The 15,333-nt window shown below is 51.4% G+C and overlaps 6 protein-coding genes across 6 annotated transcripts; 3 read left to right on the top strand and 3 right to left on the bottom strand.

Annotated features, from left to right (window-relative positions):
- Positions 1-507: 507 nt before the first annotated feature.
- Positions 508-5,573, top strand: AA0111_g975 (Mediator of RNA polymerase II transcription subunit 13; the record flags this gene model as incomplete). The annotated part of the gene is made up of 3 exons (XM_028656343.1): positions 508-549; positions 597-849; positions 898-5,573. The coding sequence occupies 3 exons, from the start codon at positions 508-510 to the stop codon at positions 5,571-5,573; spliced, it is 4,971 nt and encodes a 1,656-aa protein (XP_028511014.1).
- A 290-nt stretch (positions 5,574-5,863) lies between these two features.
- On the bottom strand, positions 5,864-6,379 carry AA0111_g974 (hypothetical protein; the record flags this gene model as incomplete). The annotated part of the gene is made up of 3 exons (XM_028656332.1): positions 5,864-6,018; positions 6,073-6,193; positions 6,269-6,379. The coding sequence occupies 3 exons, from the start codon at positions 6,377-6,379 to the stop codon at positions 5,864-5,866; spliced, it is 387 nt and encodes a 128-aa protein (XP_028511409.1).
- Positions 6,380-6,740: 361 nt separating this feature from the next.
- AA0111_g973 (hypothetical protein) lies at positions 6,741-8,112 on the bottom strand (the record flags this gene model as incomplete). The annotated part of the gene is made up of 2 exons (XM_028656321.1): positions 6,741-7,974; positions 8,024-8,112. 2 exons carry the CDS (start codon positions 8,110-8,112, stop codon positions 6,741-6,743), a joined length of 1,323 nt encoding a protein of 440 aa, XP_028511018.1.
- A 271-nt stretch (positions 8,113-8,383) lies between these two features.
- AA0111_g972 (hypothetical protein) lies at positions 8,384-10,597 on the top strand (the record flags this gene model as incomplete). The annotated part of the gene is made up of 1 exon (XM_028656310.1): positions 8,384-10,597. The coding sequence occupies one exon, from the start codon at positions 8,384-8,386 to the stop codon at positions 10,595-10,597; it is 2,214 nt and encodes a 737-aa protein (XP_028511019.1).
- A 744-nt stretch (positions 10,598-11,341) lies between these two features.
- Positions 11,342-13,018, top strand: AA0111_g971 (hypothetical protein; the record flags this gene model as incomplete). The annotated part of the gene is made up of 1 exon (XM_028656299.1): positions 11,342-13,018. The coding sequence occupies one exon, from the start codon at positions 11,342-11,344 to the stop codon at positions 13,016-13,018; it is 1,677 nt and encodes a 558-aa protein (XP_028511016.1).
- A 1,305-nt stretch (positions 13,019-14,323) lies between these two features.
- On the bottom strand, positions 14,324-15,291 carry AA0111_g970 (hypothetical protein; the record flags this gene model as incomplete). Its single annotated transcript, XM_028656288.1, has 3 exons — positions 14,324-14,815; positions 14,864-15,204; positions 15,261-15,291. 3 exons carry the CDS (start codon positions 15,289-15,291, stop codon positions 14,324-14,326), a joined length of 864 nt encoding a protein of 287 aa, XP_028511017.1.
- Positions 15,292-15,333: the final 42 nt, after the last annotated feature.

Below are 15,333 nucleotides of genomic sequence, written 5' to 3'. Positions count from 1 at the left end.
TTAAAGTGGGCCCGCAAACCTGTATGCACAGGCCTCCGCACTACAAGGGTAGGTCGCGAGACAGGTCCGGGCTAAGAAAGGGCCCTCGAGGCGCGCCGCTTGCTTGCCGAGCCGCGGGCTCTGTTTGTTCGCTGACATCGCATACGCAGTTGCGTGCTTTTTCGTCGTCGTCGAGTCTCGCCCGGGTTTTCTTTCACATTTACCACTCGTACCGTTGGTCGAATCGGGCATTGCCGATTGCAGGGACCTCCGTCGTTCCTAAGGTGTGCATGCGGGTCGCCATGCTCCATCTTCCAACTACAGATACGCGTTCAGATCATGCCGACACGTTAGCCTTCGTCGCCCCGCCTACATCACAACCCACATCGCTTTGATAGAGACAGTCGCGCGCGACGCGTTGGGCGGACCGCAGCGGAGTTGATGGAAAAGGTGTACAGCGCAGTCTTTGGAGTGAAATTACGCCGCGAATACCACTTGAATGTCCCCTAAAGAGGAGCCGTCTCTCTAATGGAATTTCTCAAAACCTGTAATACGAATGCGCAAGCTATAGTACGTCTTGATGGAAGTGCGCGCCATCATGTGCTGACGATATACAGGGAGACTTTGAGGCTATCGCATATCAAGCCTTCTCTATCACACGCACCACCACCACCCCCACTTCCTCGAGGACGCGCGACTGGAACACGTCCGAAGACATACGCGCAGTCGAAGCCCGGCTGCGACAGGACCTGCAACTAGTCGCGCAAGATGCATCTCGGCCGTGGCTATGGCTGTTCAAGCCGACGACCGTCGACAAGCTAGAGCCGAACGATGCCGAACCCCTAGAGCTCGACGGCTATCGCCTGCACAGTATGTCGTCTTCGCTTCTTCCCAGAACACCCAGCTAACACGTGCTAGGCGAGCAGACAGGATGCACCAAGGCCATCGATCTAGTGCGACCCCCCATGCGCCCGGGCAATCCGAACACCACTGCCACCTCGACCAACTCCCCATCGACCACACAACCACAAAGAGGCCTACATGCTGGCAGCGCGAGGTCATCACAGGGCAGCAGTCAGCCTCAAGCATCCGATTCCCCTTCACCACCCGATTGTTTCACTATCTATGAGCTCTTCACATCGTCTGTCATCGCACTCATCTCGTTCAACGTCGTCAAAGATTGCAACGTGACTGCCTTGAACTACCGCACATTTGTGTCCAAGGCTTGCAAACGAGCTGACGACGATCCATACGAGACCGAAGCGCCAGCTCCTGTGCATCGCCTTACTAGCGTGAATGTACATTGGGCTAGCTCAGGCACACTCCTAGTCTCGACTTACACTGACTACAAGACTGACATTCGCTGCATCGGCGACATCTCAACACAAGCTGAAGAAAAATGGCTTACTGGCAAATGCATACGAGTTGCTCCGAATGGATTGCTCGCAACAATCTCGAGTTTTGATGATCCCCTTGATTCTATCATAGAGGAGATCGGTCTCCGTCACAGAAAGCGTACTAGACTCGCCACTCTGGAGCAAAGCATCGAGAGCTGGAAGTCGAGTGTGAAGCGTTGGTTAGGCTGGAAGGGTTATGCTTTGCCTGATCTGGAGAAGAAAAGCTCCTGGGTCAGAATACGTACGACCTTGACGAATAGCCCTACAGCCTCTAGCCCAGCTTTTGCAGGCCCAGATCGGGACGTGCTCTGGCCGCGCGCATTGTGTTTCTTTCACAGCTCAGAAGAACATGACATGACGTCCGCAGACTCGACTGTTGGAGGACATAGTATGCTAAGATGGTATGAGACACCAGAATCCATGGGCTTCAAAGACCCACTTGATGCTGCACAAGAGTGGTTTCTGGGGAAACTGGACCGTGACAAGATTCTTGAGGCCAGACGGAAAGCGAAAAAAGCGGAGGAAGACTCTGCCCGTCGTAAAGACGAACAACAGAACCTGTTTCCGTCATCGCCACTAAACGCCCGTGGTGGAGCCTATGGTGACCTGCATGCTGTAGGCGGTGTCTACCCCACCCCTCCAGATGGGGTTGCTCCTGGCACTGCAGTATCCCACAGTGACACGCCGAGCGTGTCTGGTACAGTCTCCAACGTTATCCTAGCACCTGGAGGCAGCAACCCTGCCATCAACCTCTCAGCTCCACAGGCCGACACGAAAATGGACGAACAACAGATGCCTTTGACCTCTCCCGTCGTTCCGTCCGCGCCGGACAACTTCAACGCATCCAGTGGCAACGATGACCTGTTTGGTGACATGGACGAAGACGGGTATGGAGGCGATCGTATCAACGACGACGACTTCGACTTTTTTGACGGACCAGACGATAACGACGTTGACATGCTAGACGCACCCGCGCTACCTGAAATCAATGTAGTACCTATCGACACTTCGCACGAACAAGAGTCTCAAGCCGCTGCTGAACATCCGCCTGAGGAGGACTCCTCTGACCCCTTCGCTGCGCTCGAGAGCGCGTTGGCTACAGCCTCTGAGCCTGCCATGGATGTGGAGAAGGAAGACAAAGGCAAGCAGCCAATGACCACGGAAGTGCCCTTGATCGAAAGCCCCGACCTGTCTGATGAGAAACCGGTTGCCCCAATAGCTAAAGCAAAGGTTTCGTTCTCCAAGGAGCCTACTCCACCGCTAAGCCCTAGCGCAATTTCCAAGGCACTGCAGCCATCTCCGCCCAAGAAGTTAGCATCGCACACTCGATCAAACCAACCTGTGGACATCAAAAATGATGCTCATTTCAGTCCAGTGGTTTTCAGTCGGAAGATGAGCATGTCTGATGCAAAGTACCAAGACGGACGATTCAGCGCACATCGCCCTGTGGACAGTGTCAATCAAAACTCATCCAGCCCTAGTCCCGGTCCCAGGCCTGTTGTGACGCAGACCAAAAGTCTAAGAGACATCCCTCTGCTCTCGAAGTTGCGTATCACTGTGGGTGCCGCGTCCACGAATCAGATACCAGAGATCGCATCTCTTGCTCGAGCAGCTAGTGAGGACTTGGATTCCAGTGATACATCAGAAGAATCCGATGACGATTCTGGAGAGGAAGAGGAAGCGGGAACACCCGCAGCTATCATAGGCGGCCTCATCATGCCCGCAAAGAGAAAACTACAGAGTGACGGTAACGCTACACCGCTATCTGTAACGTCATTTGCGGATTCGATGGGAGGCGACTGGCATGACTTGCATGGTCTGCAACTTGATGAGTTGAATTTGATCAGTTTCGAGCCAAGTCTATGGGACTGGTCCTTGGTCCACTTTCCTTCCCCAGTGGAACGCCGTACAGCTGGCGCGCGCTATAGCCTTCCTTCTCTGCATGCGAGCCCCGCTCAAATGCCTGATACCCCCACTTCTCAGCCTGAGATGAGTTATGAAGTTTCAGAAGAAAAGCCTTTGAGCGCCAAGGACAGTATTTCCATCACACAAATCGTGACAGATCAGATTGTAAAGACCACACTCGATCTCTTAGGAGAGGATCTACCCTTTGAAAAAGAGCCTGTCAACGGGGCAATAGCAGAGACGCGCTGGCATACGGTCATCAAAGAGATCTTCCCAGCAGCTGCAGAATGTGACCTGCCTACTCTTGCAGGTGTGCACGAAGTTTTCCAGGACTATGCTGCCCTAGCAAAAGCACAGCAAAGGCCAGCCGCGCGAAAGAACGACGGACCAGCTGTGACTGGGAGCCATCTGTATCAGATCAATGCACCATTCTTGAGGGTGCGCCGCGCAGAAACACATTGGGACTTACTTCCTCCTGCAGTAGCTTTTTGGGAACCTTTAGGATTGTCACCCATCAGTTCACCAAAGAATGTCGTTACATTCTGCATTTACCCACATAGCGATGCTCTCAGACCTTGCCTAGAGAACTTTTTGCTCAACCTTCAGCTTGCCTACGACAGCTGTAAGCTTGGTACACACAGTCGAGTCGAGACGGTTGTCGAGTTTGAAGGAGGTCTTGTACCTGTGAGGGCAAGCTCAACTGTCACACCAGCGGAGTCATTCAAGCTTCTCAAAGAGACTTGCGTCCAACTTGGAAAGCTTCTTGCCATACAGCATGCAAAGATACGCGAGCAGCAAGATTCGAAGATTGATGCGTTCATTATCTACATGATTGATCCCTTCGGCGGCCCATCCGCGTTGTGGGAGCTGTGTTCGGCTTTCTGGGCACTCTTTCAGGCTTACGGTCAAGGATCACCAGGACGACCGGACCAGCCTCAGAAGCCAGATCTTGTGCTTCAGGTCGTCCCTATGAAGTATATAGCTTCTTTCGACACTCCTGTCATCCTGGATCCTTCTACGTATTTCAGCCTTGCACGAGAAGTTTATGACCGATGCCCTCCAAGTGCACCTAGTGGAGACAAAACATCCCTCAGCATATATGCAGCGCCTGCTTTTCATCTCGAAGAAACACTTCCACGCAATATACCATTCAAGCTTATCTCCGAGCCGGCTCAGGATCTGCTTCGAGAAAACACGTACATGCACCTGGGGTACGCGATCAGTCTCGATGGCACGTGGGTGACAGCAGCTTGGACTGATAGCTGCGGCAAGTCACAAGCAGTCGTCTCGTATCACTTAGGTACACGCATGTTCCGAGAGGTCGCAAAAGAAATCTGGCAGACCACGATCGAAATTTTGCAGTCAAGGCGTGTCAATTGGCGTGTCTGCATCGCTAAAGCTGGGGTCTTGGAAAGAGAGGAATTAGAGACCTGGGTCTTCCTAATCTCATGTCCAACACAGATCAACGTATTCGTCACGTTACTCACAGCGATAGATGCGGATCCTCCGTACAAGTTTACGCCAACCATAACAGGGCCAAGCACTGCTATTGGTGGAAGTACAAATACCCCAGAATCCACACCCCAAGCTGGCGTCTCCCCCTCGGACCTGGGACCAGGTCTAACACCCGCCGCAACACCTTCCGCCGACCCTTCCGCCACGGACCCGTCCGCAGACCCCGAAGCGCGCTTAATCGACGTCACAGACGAAACATGGGGCGTGATCCTTGCTCATCGCCTTCACAACACACAGTCCACAACCCAATTCAGCCCTGCCCTTATATCCGGTCTCCTGGTCAAGCGCGGAGAAACCCAACAAACACGCAACAGCATCTCACACCCGATCCCCGATCCGGAACCAGGCCCTATAGTTGTGGCGGTAAACTTCCTCTGGATCGGTGCCGTAGGCTCAACACGCGCTGCATCCTCTCCCTTCCCACCATCGTCTTCCGGTAGTACCCCGTCCGCTGCATCCGCATCCTCAGATCTCCCTAGCCCGGGTGCGTCTACCTTGCCAAACCCATATGCTAGTAACCCGGGCACGCCGCAGAGCCCGGGACCAGCACAGGATGCGGGACAGAGGAGTACAACGAGTCTTATGTGGACGCCAACGCCGCAGACTAGAACGACAGCCGAAGGCTTGTTAAAGGAAGTGCTGGGACAGTTTAGAGCGCTGGGGTTGTTGGCGAAACTTAGAGGGATGAGGGGGACGAGGAATGGGACGTTACCTTGGCATATTGTTGCTGCTAAGAGGGGTGTTGAGGGTTTGAGTAGAATTGGTGGAGCGGTTTAAAATTTGTTTATTGGAGTTTTAAGGGTTGACTTTTGGTTATCTGGGATGTCTGGGTCTGGGGATCTGCATCTACCGAGTCTAGCATAGCGTTTGTTATATTTGGGTGTTTGTTTTATGGAGTCGGATATCACGATGGTGGTTGTTTGTGCATGTTTCCCAGTAGCATCATTATCGATTCAGCGCTTTTCGGCTATGTAGCATAATACTACGATCATTGATAATCATTTACATTTCACTCTCCTCGTAACTTTGAACATCCATTACAACATTACTAATTACCTACCTTCCTTCTAGCCCTCAATGCCCAAATGATCAACCTGCTTCACGCTTTTCCCTTGCTTGCTCTCCTGTCCCACACCACTCTCCTTTGCTTTCAAACTAGACTGTTGTGCATTTCCAGCTGCGAAAGCACTTCCACGACCGCCAGCTGCCGCATTCGCCATGCCTGTTTTTGGCTATTAGCAAATACCGGGAGAGATGAGGTGAGATGAGCAAGTACCTTTGTCATGTTTATCTTCGGTAGTGGTAGACGAGCCATCAGCATTCTGATGCGTAGTTTTCTTTTGCTTCGAGGAAAAAGCCCCAGACAGGGCACCGAAGATGTTGAGGTTTAAACCAGCCTGTGGACATATTGGCATTAATTCACGTGGAAAGGACCTTGGAGAAAGAAAAAAATCATAGGGAGATGAACGTACAGAGGCATTAGCACTGGCATGATGTTCTTGCACTTCTCTGCTCCCTGCGGCTTGACTTTGCTGCTGCACCTGTTGCTTGGAGGCTTCTTGCTTTGATACGGCTTGTGTCATGTTGGAATAGCGCAAGTGATTTATTCTTTCTTAGAAATATGGAGTCTTCAACGGGTATTGCGATGGAGATGTATGTTATTAGTGACTTTCGAAAAAAGTTGCGAGGCTGGTAACGGAGGAAGCTCCGCGGACCCGGCGGTACTGCATCTTTTGTACATGTGCCTTCCAAGGTTGGTGTTGAGGTTTGGGTCGTATGACGTCATAGCTATGAGCGGAAGGCTGGGGTGAGGAGCAGGTTTTAGCATGAACAGACGCAGGGTCTAGGATTCGCTACAGTACAGGGATAGTGTTTGATATAGGGCCGAACAAATGCATGTAAAGTATATTGGAAAGGGTCCAAGAATTCGATGTGGGGTGTCTTTTAGTTCAACAGTGCTTCTACTATGTTGTCCCAGAAACCTAAATCGTAGACATTCTCCACCGCTGCCAAATTCCATACACGTTCAAAGCTGTCTTCTTTGGCTACCGACTTGATGCGACTCGGGAGAGTTTTGGGTGGTTGGCCCGTTCGGGTGCGGATAAGTATGTGTCTGCTTTCTAACGGCCAGGTTGTTGGGGGTTCTTCGTCTTCTGGCGGGGTTTCTGGAGGGGTTGGGAAGGGCGAAGTTGATGAAGAGGAATGCGCTGAGGCGTGTGCATGATTGTGCGCGGGCGATGTTGAGCGGTACTCTTGCATGGTATCCTCCCGTCTGTGCCCCAGGAACACAACACCGTCCGCCATGTCGTCTCGCCAGTCTGCCCACTTGCCGCTCTCATTCGTGGTCATGCCAGCCCAAATCAGATAGATGTGATATGCAAGTAGACCTAGTGGAAGTGGCCATGTGAGAAGAGCTAGTAATCCAACTCCAGATCCACGAACCCCTCCCATGTCGAGGTAGATGGTTACATAGATGAGGAAGTAGTGAGTTTTCTTATCGAACCAACTAAACCAGCTGTTTGCATCTACGCCATTTTTGGGCTTGTATCTATACCATCCTTCATATTTCGAGTAGTGCTTGTTGACCAGTGGTGAAAGGGCGTAGTAAGCCAGATATGCTCCGTAGGCAATCAGTACACCAGTCGACAGCAACAAGGCTAGGAACCACTTGTAGTTCCCTCTTCCTAGACAGTTGTTGACCCATATGCAATGGTGATCCATTCTTGACACGCATGTCTTGCATATACTGCAATGCTTGCTCCGTGCCGGCTTCAAGAACTTGCACGTCCGGCACGGTGTTCCTGGATAGTACAACACCCTGTCATATGGGTAGTGTCGCATCTGCTCGGCATGGTTGAGCGAGTTGATATATGTCTGGCTGTTTCTCTTTGCGCTAAGATACAAGAAGACGTATGGTTGTGGCAGCAGAAAGAAAACCAGAAGCTTATGATACGGTCGAAGGAGGTGCCAAACAGTAGGCAGGAATAGCGTCGCGCATGCAGTTACGAGGCCGAGGAAGAATATGACGACCAGTGGGTGTTTATCATGCATGATGTAGTTGCCCAGGCGGGAACCGCCATTTGTGATGCGGCCATTTGTGAGGGCGAGGTCGAGTTTGCGGAACACGGATGGGATGTGTATGAGGAAGAGGCGGTTGAGAAAACCTATAGGAGTGTTCCTAAATGCGTTAGAGCAATGGCTGTGACTCGGGGAATAACTGTGAATACCTGAAAGCCGGCAGTCGTCCGAAGAAAGCTATGAACGTGACCAGGGACACTGTGATGGTGAAGATGATGATGGTGCGCGCGACTGTCATGATGAAAGGAGTCTAGAGGCGATACTATGCATGGCGGAACACAGGAACAAGATGTGACTCGAAGCTACAATCGCATCATCATGTCGTGGCTTTGTCTTGTTGATCTATACACACAGATGACAGCGCGCAAGAGATGGATAGGGCTGAGTAGCCGCGGCCGCTAAGCGACCCCGCGTGAATCAAGCGGCCCATGTGAGCACGCGTCGCAGCTCAGCCAACGCGTCGTTCCTCTTCCTTCACCCGCGCCTCGAACCGACAACACCAACCCACTATGGCTGGGCCGACCGTATACAAGCATGTCGCCGAGGAATTCGACTTCAGTTCGGGGGCGGGGATATTTGCGGGCAAGAAGTTTTGGGTTGCGCAGCGCGTGCCGTCCCGCTCTCGGCTGCTGGACGACATAAAGGCCAACGGTGGAGAGATTGTACAACTGGAGAAGATGGCAGATTATCGGATCGCGGACCATTTCAGACCCACTACCTGTGCACCAGGAACGATATCGTACACATTCGTAGAGAAATCTATCAAAGACGGAGAGCTTCAAGATCCTGCAAACCACCGAGCGGGACCGTCGTTAGGTGAGGCGCGTGAACCTGGTTCTGTCTACCGACCCACGAAGAGTGGAAGGGCAGCGTATACCGCAGAAGAGGACAGGATACTCTACAAATGGGTGCGCGACGCCCAAGAGGCTGGTGCCCAAATTGGTGGAAATGAAATATACATGCAGCTAGAAGCCGAGGTATGCATCAACAAAGAACCGTTTCTGGGTCTGGTCGCTAACGAACCCCAGTACCCGCGACATACATGGCAGTCGTGGCGCGACCGCTATCATAAGCAACTGAAGAATCGTCCACCCTCCGCTTTCAACATACCTGATAACGCTCCCCCGTCTCCACCTTCCGATCAACCAAACGAACGTATGCCTCCAGCTCCAGCCTCCCTTATGACTACGAAACAGCAAACACCTAAAACAGAGCAGACTTCAAATACGAAAAATCTTAGTCGGAAAGGCAAATCGAAATCGAAAAGTGACTACAGCGTACAAGAACTGGAGGGCATCTTCACGGTAGATGACTGGCTAGAGCTGTATGCTTTCGCAGACCTTATCGATGATTCAAAAGGAACGGATGAATACGACACTACTTGGGCTCAATGGGCCGAATTCAAAGGTGAACAGACTGGTGAGCAGTGGCAACAGTATTATGAGAAGGTGGTCTATCCGCAATGGTTGGTTGATCCAGTTTCAAAAAGAGAGAAAATCAAGAGGCAGGTTGAACGGAAACACGATGAAGCACGCGCGAGTGAAAGTCAGCCAGTCACGAAAGATCCCTTGGATTCTTTGAAGAACTCAGCAAACATTGCGTCAGAAATCAAGGCGCCGTCATCATCAACTGCCCATCCGGAACCTTCGAACTTTTACGAAGATCAGATGGAAAGGTTTACAAAGCGATTGCGAGAGAACGATTTCGCAGAGCAGGAAGAAGAGACGCGACTAGCGCCTCCTACCAAACGGCGAAAGAGTGAAAGCGCAACGCCTACACGAGAGGATTCAGTGGGATCAGATAAAGAAGCCGGCACACAGCACCAGCCTGTCGAGATATCATCTGCTGAGAGCTCTCAGTCGACTTCACATTCAGAGGACGCTGAAGCGCTGATGCAAGAGCAAATTCGATCAGAAGCGCTCGATTCAGGGGACGACGACGCTACTATGGTCAACTTGGAAGAGGACCCTGAAGAGAAAGAGGTGGAGAGCATAGAATCAGATGATTTTCCGGATACTGATCAATTACATCCGCCGCCTCCAACAGACGATGTCGTCAGCGACGATCTACCTTCAAACACACCCACACCACGTGCCGCGCGCCAGAAGGTGTCCTACTTCGACACTCAAGCCATCCTCTCGCCGACACAAGACAGCTTATCAAGACCACATGATCACGCCTACGGTACAAAGCCTCACCAAAGACAGCGGTCCTCATCACCCTTCCAACAACTAGAATCCGATGCTTCCACGACCCAGTCCTTGGAAGAGTTCCGCCGTTCCCTCCAGGAAGAGGAAGACCCCGACCAGACTCTTTACTCTCAGGCACCTCCACAACCACTCCGCCTATCCTCATCACCTGCCCCATCTTCAGCGTCTTCAACATCCACAGACTCGGGAGACCCTGATCCACCCCTTACAGGAGACGAGATTGACGAGTTTTATGAAGACCGAAACGAAGAGGGATGGTCTAACGATTACATCAGTAAAGCACTCAAACGTACGCGGATGCGTCCAGAACTAGCAGTCAGAGTCCTTGAGGCATGGAAAGACGGGAATCCTCTGCCGAATGCAAGAGGCATCTGGAGCATTGAAGACGATGTCGCTGTAGAGAGTGGCGATGGACTCGAGCTGGCGATGCTAGCGAAGAAACATTCGCTAGATGGATGGGGTGGGATCACAGAGAGGTTGTTATTCCTGGAGGCTTATCGGAGCTACAATTAGCTCAGGTCAGTATAGAGCTTTGATTCGTTGTCTTCCAGTAAACCACAGTGAGGTGTTTTGGCGCCTTTCATTACATTGGACAGGGCGTTCATATATACCCTTAGCGCAGCATAGTACCTAGGTACTGTTTCTCCTTATAACGCAGTTTCAACGAAGATATCGTGTGGCTTTGTCGCTCATCATAGTTTCATGAATGATCTCTACCTATTAGAGTGTGTTTACGTCGCCAGACTATTGAGGTGTGGCAATGGGGCTGTGTGTGGCTTTTGAGTGAGAAACGACTACACTGCAGGTAACATACATGGTAATCGCTGCGACTTGTACGACACTAAATCCGGCCCCCACCCCAAGAGGGGCCAGAGACATGCGCTTATGCGACCGCGCGCACATAGTTAAATCCAGACCGGAGAAGAGCACCAGGCGAAGCGCAGGTTGCCTTGAATCGATGCTTACCGATCAAGCTTTGCCGCCGAGCCGTTTCTTCTTGCAACCAGCTTATGCACAGCAATGGCGATGCACCAAATTTCTGGGCTATGACGATATCCTCCAGTTCCATGTAATACAGTAAGGCAAACTATAGATAAGCGTATAGCGTTTTATATCTGTAACATGAGCTGACCTGTGGACGCGTTGCTCGTTCTACCATTCAGACTTACAGCGGGTACTTCTCTTCAGCCTCTTGCGGATGTCTAGCGTTACCTATTGTTTTCGCACACTCAACGTTCACGAATGCCCGCACCCAAAATGCGACCATACCACATATTCCGTACCTGGATATGGGAGTTACTTGCTCTCGTACTGGCGATCGGCCTGATTAGCGCCATTACCGCCCTCCTTGCGATATATGACGGTAAACCGGCACCTCATTGGGGTTTCCGCCTCAACTTCAATGCACTGCTCGCCCTCCTGTCGACAATTCATCGCGCTATGGTGGTCGTCATTGTTTCCCAGGTCATCTCACAAAGGAAGTGGGAGTGGTTTGCAGGAGATCGCACTCGCCCCTTGGCCGACTTACAGCAATTTGACTCTGGAAGCCGTGGCAGCTTTGGCGCTCTGCTCCTTATACCAACCGTCATATGGAAGGATGTGGTGACGCTGATTGCTGCAATTGTCCTGCTCGCCTCTTTTCTGGTAGGCCCATTTGTTCAACAGGCCAGTCGAACGTCAGAGTGCTCATTTCCTGCACTGGGGATGAATGCGTCGATCCCTTTTGCTCACTATGTTCCTCGGAGCGGTGGCTATTACGATGTAGCTGAATCGCCTACAATGGCTCCTGGTATACCGACACCTGACATTGCTGCAGCCATTCTGTCTAGCATCATGGCTCCCGAAGGCGTGGAAAATCAGATCAACCCTAGTTGCAGCTCAGGCAACTGTACGTTTCCGGAAGGTGATCCAGAAGGACTTCAAAATGGGAACATCGGCGATGATAACCTTGTGTCATACTCTACAGTTGGGATGTGCAACATTTGTGCTGATGTCGTCTCTCTTGTTACTGCTAAGGATTTGGACGCGACAACGAACGAGACTCGTTACACACTACCCAACGGCTTCAATTTCACTTACGACAGACCTCAGACTGGTACCAAGGTGGCGGAAATTTGGCCAACTGAAGACCTCGAATGGATGGCAGACCTGTTCACGCCAGAACTAAGGGCTGCATCTAGGTGGGCCTACATCAACGCCACTTTCATGGGAAGAGGGAGAGGCTCCATCCAAGATAATGCCAACTTGACTGCAGTCATGTGTAGTTTGTACCCTTGTCTACGTACATACACTGTTTCTATTACCAACAATCAGCTCGACGAAAGAGAGATCAGATCAGACGTCTTACAGGCTGATACAAGAGGTCAGGAATCCAACCCTAATGGGATCGAGAGCTGGAGTAGTTCGAACAACCCATGGTATCACTACACGGCGGTCAAAGCCCCATGCCGCATTGGAGAGAACGTTTACGACGAGGAAACCATGTCTTCTCTACCTAATGCAACCAACTTGACTCTATACAGTCTTGCTAATACCACGGGAGACGATTTAACATCTTTCCGATATGAATATCGAAATGTTTCAGCCCCCGAGCAATGCATATATCGACAGAATGCACAATTCGTGCAAGCAATTTCGACTGTATTCCATAATGAAATCTTCGTAGGAGACTGTAATCTCTACAAAGGTCTGCAATGCTACAAGCACAACTATGAGAAAAACTCTGGCATGCTTACAGACCTTGGCGCTGGCGCTGTACTGCGTACGTTATTCAACGATGGAGCAATGCATTTCCATAATGTCAATTACTGGTTCAACTCATTCACGAATGCCATGACCAGCCGGTTCAGGTTTGAGTACGGCACCAATCCTTTCAACGACACAATACGTAGCGCTCTTCTTTCTGATAGAGGCCTGGATCCTTCTTTAAGTTAAGATCTCCCATCGGGTCTAGCACAGGGCTTGGCGTGGCAGACGACTACATGCATTGCTATGCACATCTACTGGCTTCTGTTGCCTGTCATTCTCACTTTCGTCACGGTTCTTCTCTCAGTCTGGACGATAATTACCAACTGGCGCCACCGTCACGATAGGCCAGTGTGGAAGGAAAGCATCCTACCACTAATCTTGTACGGCCACAGAATCGAATCTACAGATTCAGGTGCTTTCGCTACTCGCTCGCCTAGAAATGAAGTAGCAGACAATATAGAGATGACTCACCGAGGTAGTTACCGGCAGCCGAACGATACGAGTGATGGGGAGGACCATCTAGTGCACGAAGAAGGAAAGTTGATGGAGGCAAGTGAAATGAAGGAAATCAGCAAGAACATACCAGTCACCTTCCGATGGCCCAACAGCGCAGAGACGACATCGACGGCTGCTCTGCAGCAGGAAAAGCTTTGGCTGAGACGACGGAAACCACAGGCTGTAGAAGCCGACTCGCTGCTTGGAGGAAATGAAGAGTCACTGCATCCCGCTTCGAAACTAAGCACCATCTCTACGAACACTTTCGAGATAGACATACATAGTGAGCAGCCGCAGCATGTCTCGAGGCCTACGATAGCGTATGGGCGATTGTGATACACACGAATGCGCTGTGTTTTCTATTGTTATTGTACGATAAATAAAGAATCAAAGTCTGGCAAAACTACGTTTTTGGGTTTAGGACAACAGACGCAACTTTGTAAAACCAAAGACATAAACTTTGGGGATACAAAAGTTTCCTACATCCGTGCTTCCGCAATGCCCAGCAGCCCGAAGGCAAATAACCGTGTGTCGACGATTGTCTCATGACTTACCGTCTAGTGCATCTAGTGCATGTAATGCATGTCGAAGAGATGTAAGAATGCGAATGTCGATAATCAATTTATATCAGAATGTAACATGGCCGAAGTCTACGACAGCGAGTCACATCTGCAGAAATCTACCACAAAATTGCAACTCACCTGTGACAATGCGTAGCAGATGATGACAATGCTAATGCTCTCTCTCTCATCCAGTCGATCCGGCAGTCGCACAGAAATCCCTTGATGGTGGTTAGAAGCATGACAAGTGCATCTTGGAGAAAAGCGTACATGTTCTGATTGGACTGTCTCAAAGCTCACATGCCCGAACGGGGCACTCAAAATCGCCAGTTGTTGTACAAATACCGCGGAGTCGCGGTAGTCTTCGCATGAGTCCTGCAGTAAGCCGAACCTTTTGGGAATCTAGACACACCTTAACGCCAATTTCCAGGGGTAATTACCAGCCGCCGCCTCTCCTGCCACCACGACGGCCTCCTCGTCCGCCACGGAAGCCGCCACCACCATATCCGCCTCCTCCCCAGCCTCCACCGCCGCCTCGGTCCATGTCGCCGCCCGAGGAAGAGTAGTTGTTGCGGCTCGGTGGCGCGCGGTCCTTGAGCTCCTTGGTTAGGCTTTCGTAGGACTTGCGCATTTGAGCGTAGCCAAGATGCATCTTGCCGTAGAAATGGTCTGCTAGACGCCGATCATTATCAAGACGGCTGAGATACGCACCGCAAACGTCGCAGACTTGGAGCTTCTGATGACCGGATGGTCCTCCAGTATCTGACAGAGCCCGAAGCTCCCTCTCGCGCTCCTCTTTCTCGGCTTTCTTGTAACGGACTTTGGTGAACTCTTGCACGGCCATGTTGACCATACCTTCTTCGCCCATAATCTGGATCTCGAGCATGCCGGCGTCGATGGATTTGGTAAGTTCATTTATCGCTTTGAGCTGTCCACTGTTAGCCGTGGAGCAGAATCGAAAGCCGGAGTTACTCACGAGAGCGTTGGTTTGCCGGATCTCTTCAGGCGTCTTCTCCAAGCGACGCTGGGCAGTGTCTATCTTGCGGTTGCAGCTGTCAATATGATGCTGCATATCGCGCATGTAATCAAACTCGAAGCCCCACCTGCGCTTCTGGTCCGCGTCTGCCTCCTGGTACTCCGTCTTGAGCGCCTCGTTGTGGACCTTGGAGCAGGGACCCAGTTCATTCTTGGTGTTGGTGAAGAGATCATGGGGACAGTTGCCTACGAGATACGAGCGACAGACTTTGGGGTCGGTGATGCTGAGTTGGGGCGCGCGCTGGTCGGTTCCGCTCATGAGCTGTTCGCCCATAAGCTGCTCTATAGTCGCGTTAGCATATGACATATGATAGTGGGAAAAGAACCAGAGAGCCTACCAAGCAGCCTGCGCGTCTCTGCGGCGGCCATGATGTGTATATTACGGTATTGCGCGGTTGGGTCGTGATGTGG

This window comes from Alternaria arborescens (genome assembly GCF_004154835.1).
Source record: "Alternaria arborescens strain FERA 675 chromosome Unknown contig_2, whole genome shotgun sequence".
NCBI classification, from domain to species: Eukaryota; Fungi; Ascomycota; class Dothideomycetes; order Pleosporales; family Pleosporaceae; genus Alternaria; species Alternaria arborescens.
Note: the sequence above shows the minus strand (reverse complement) of the source record. Positions and strands in the feature narration are given on the sequence as shown.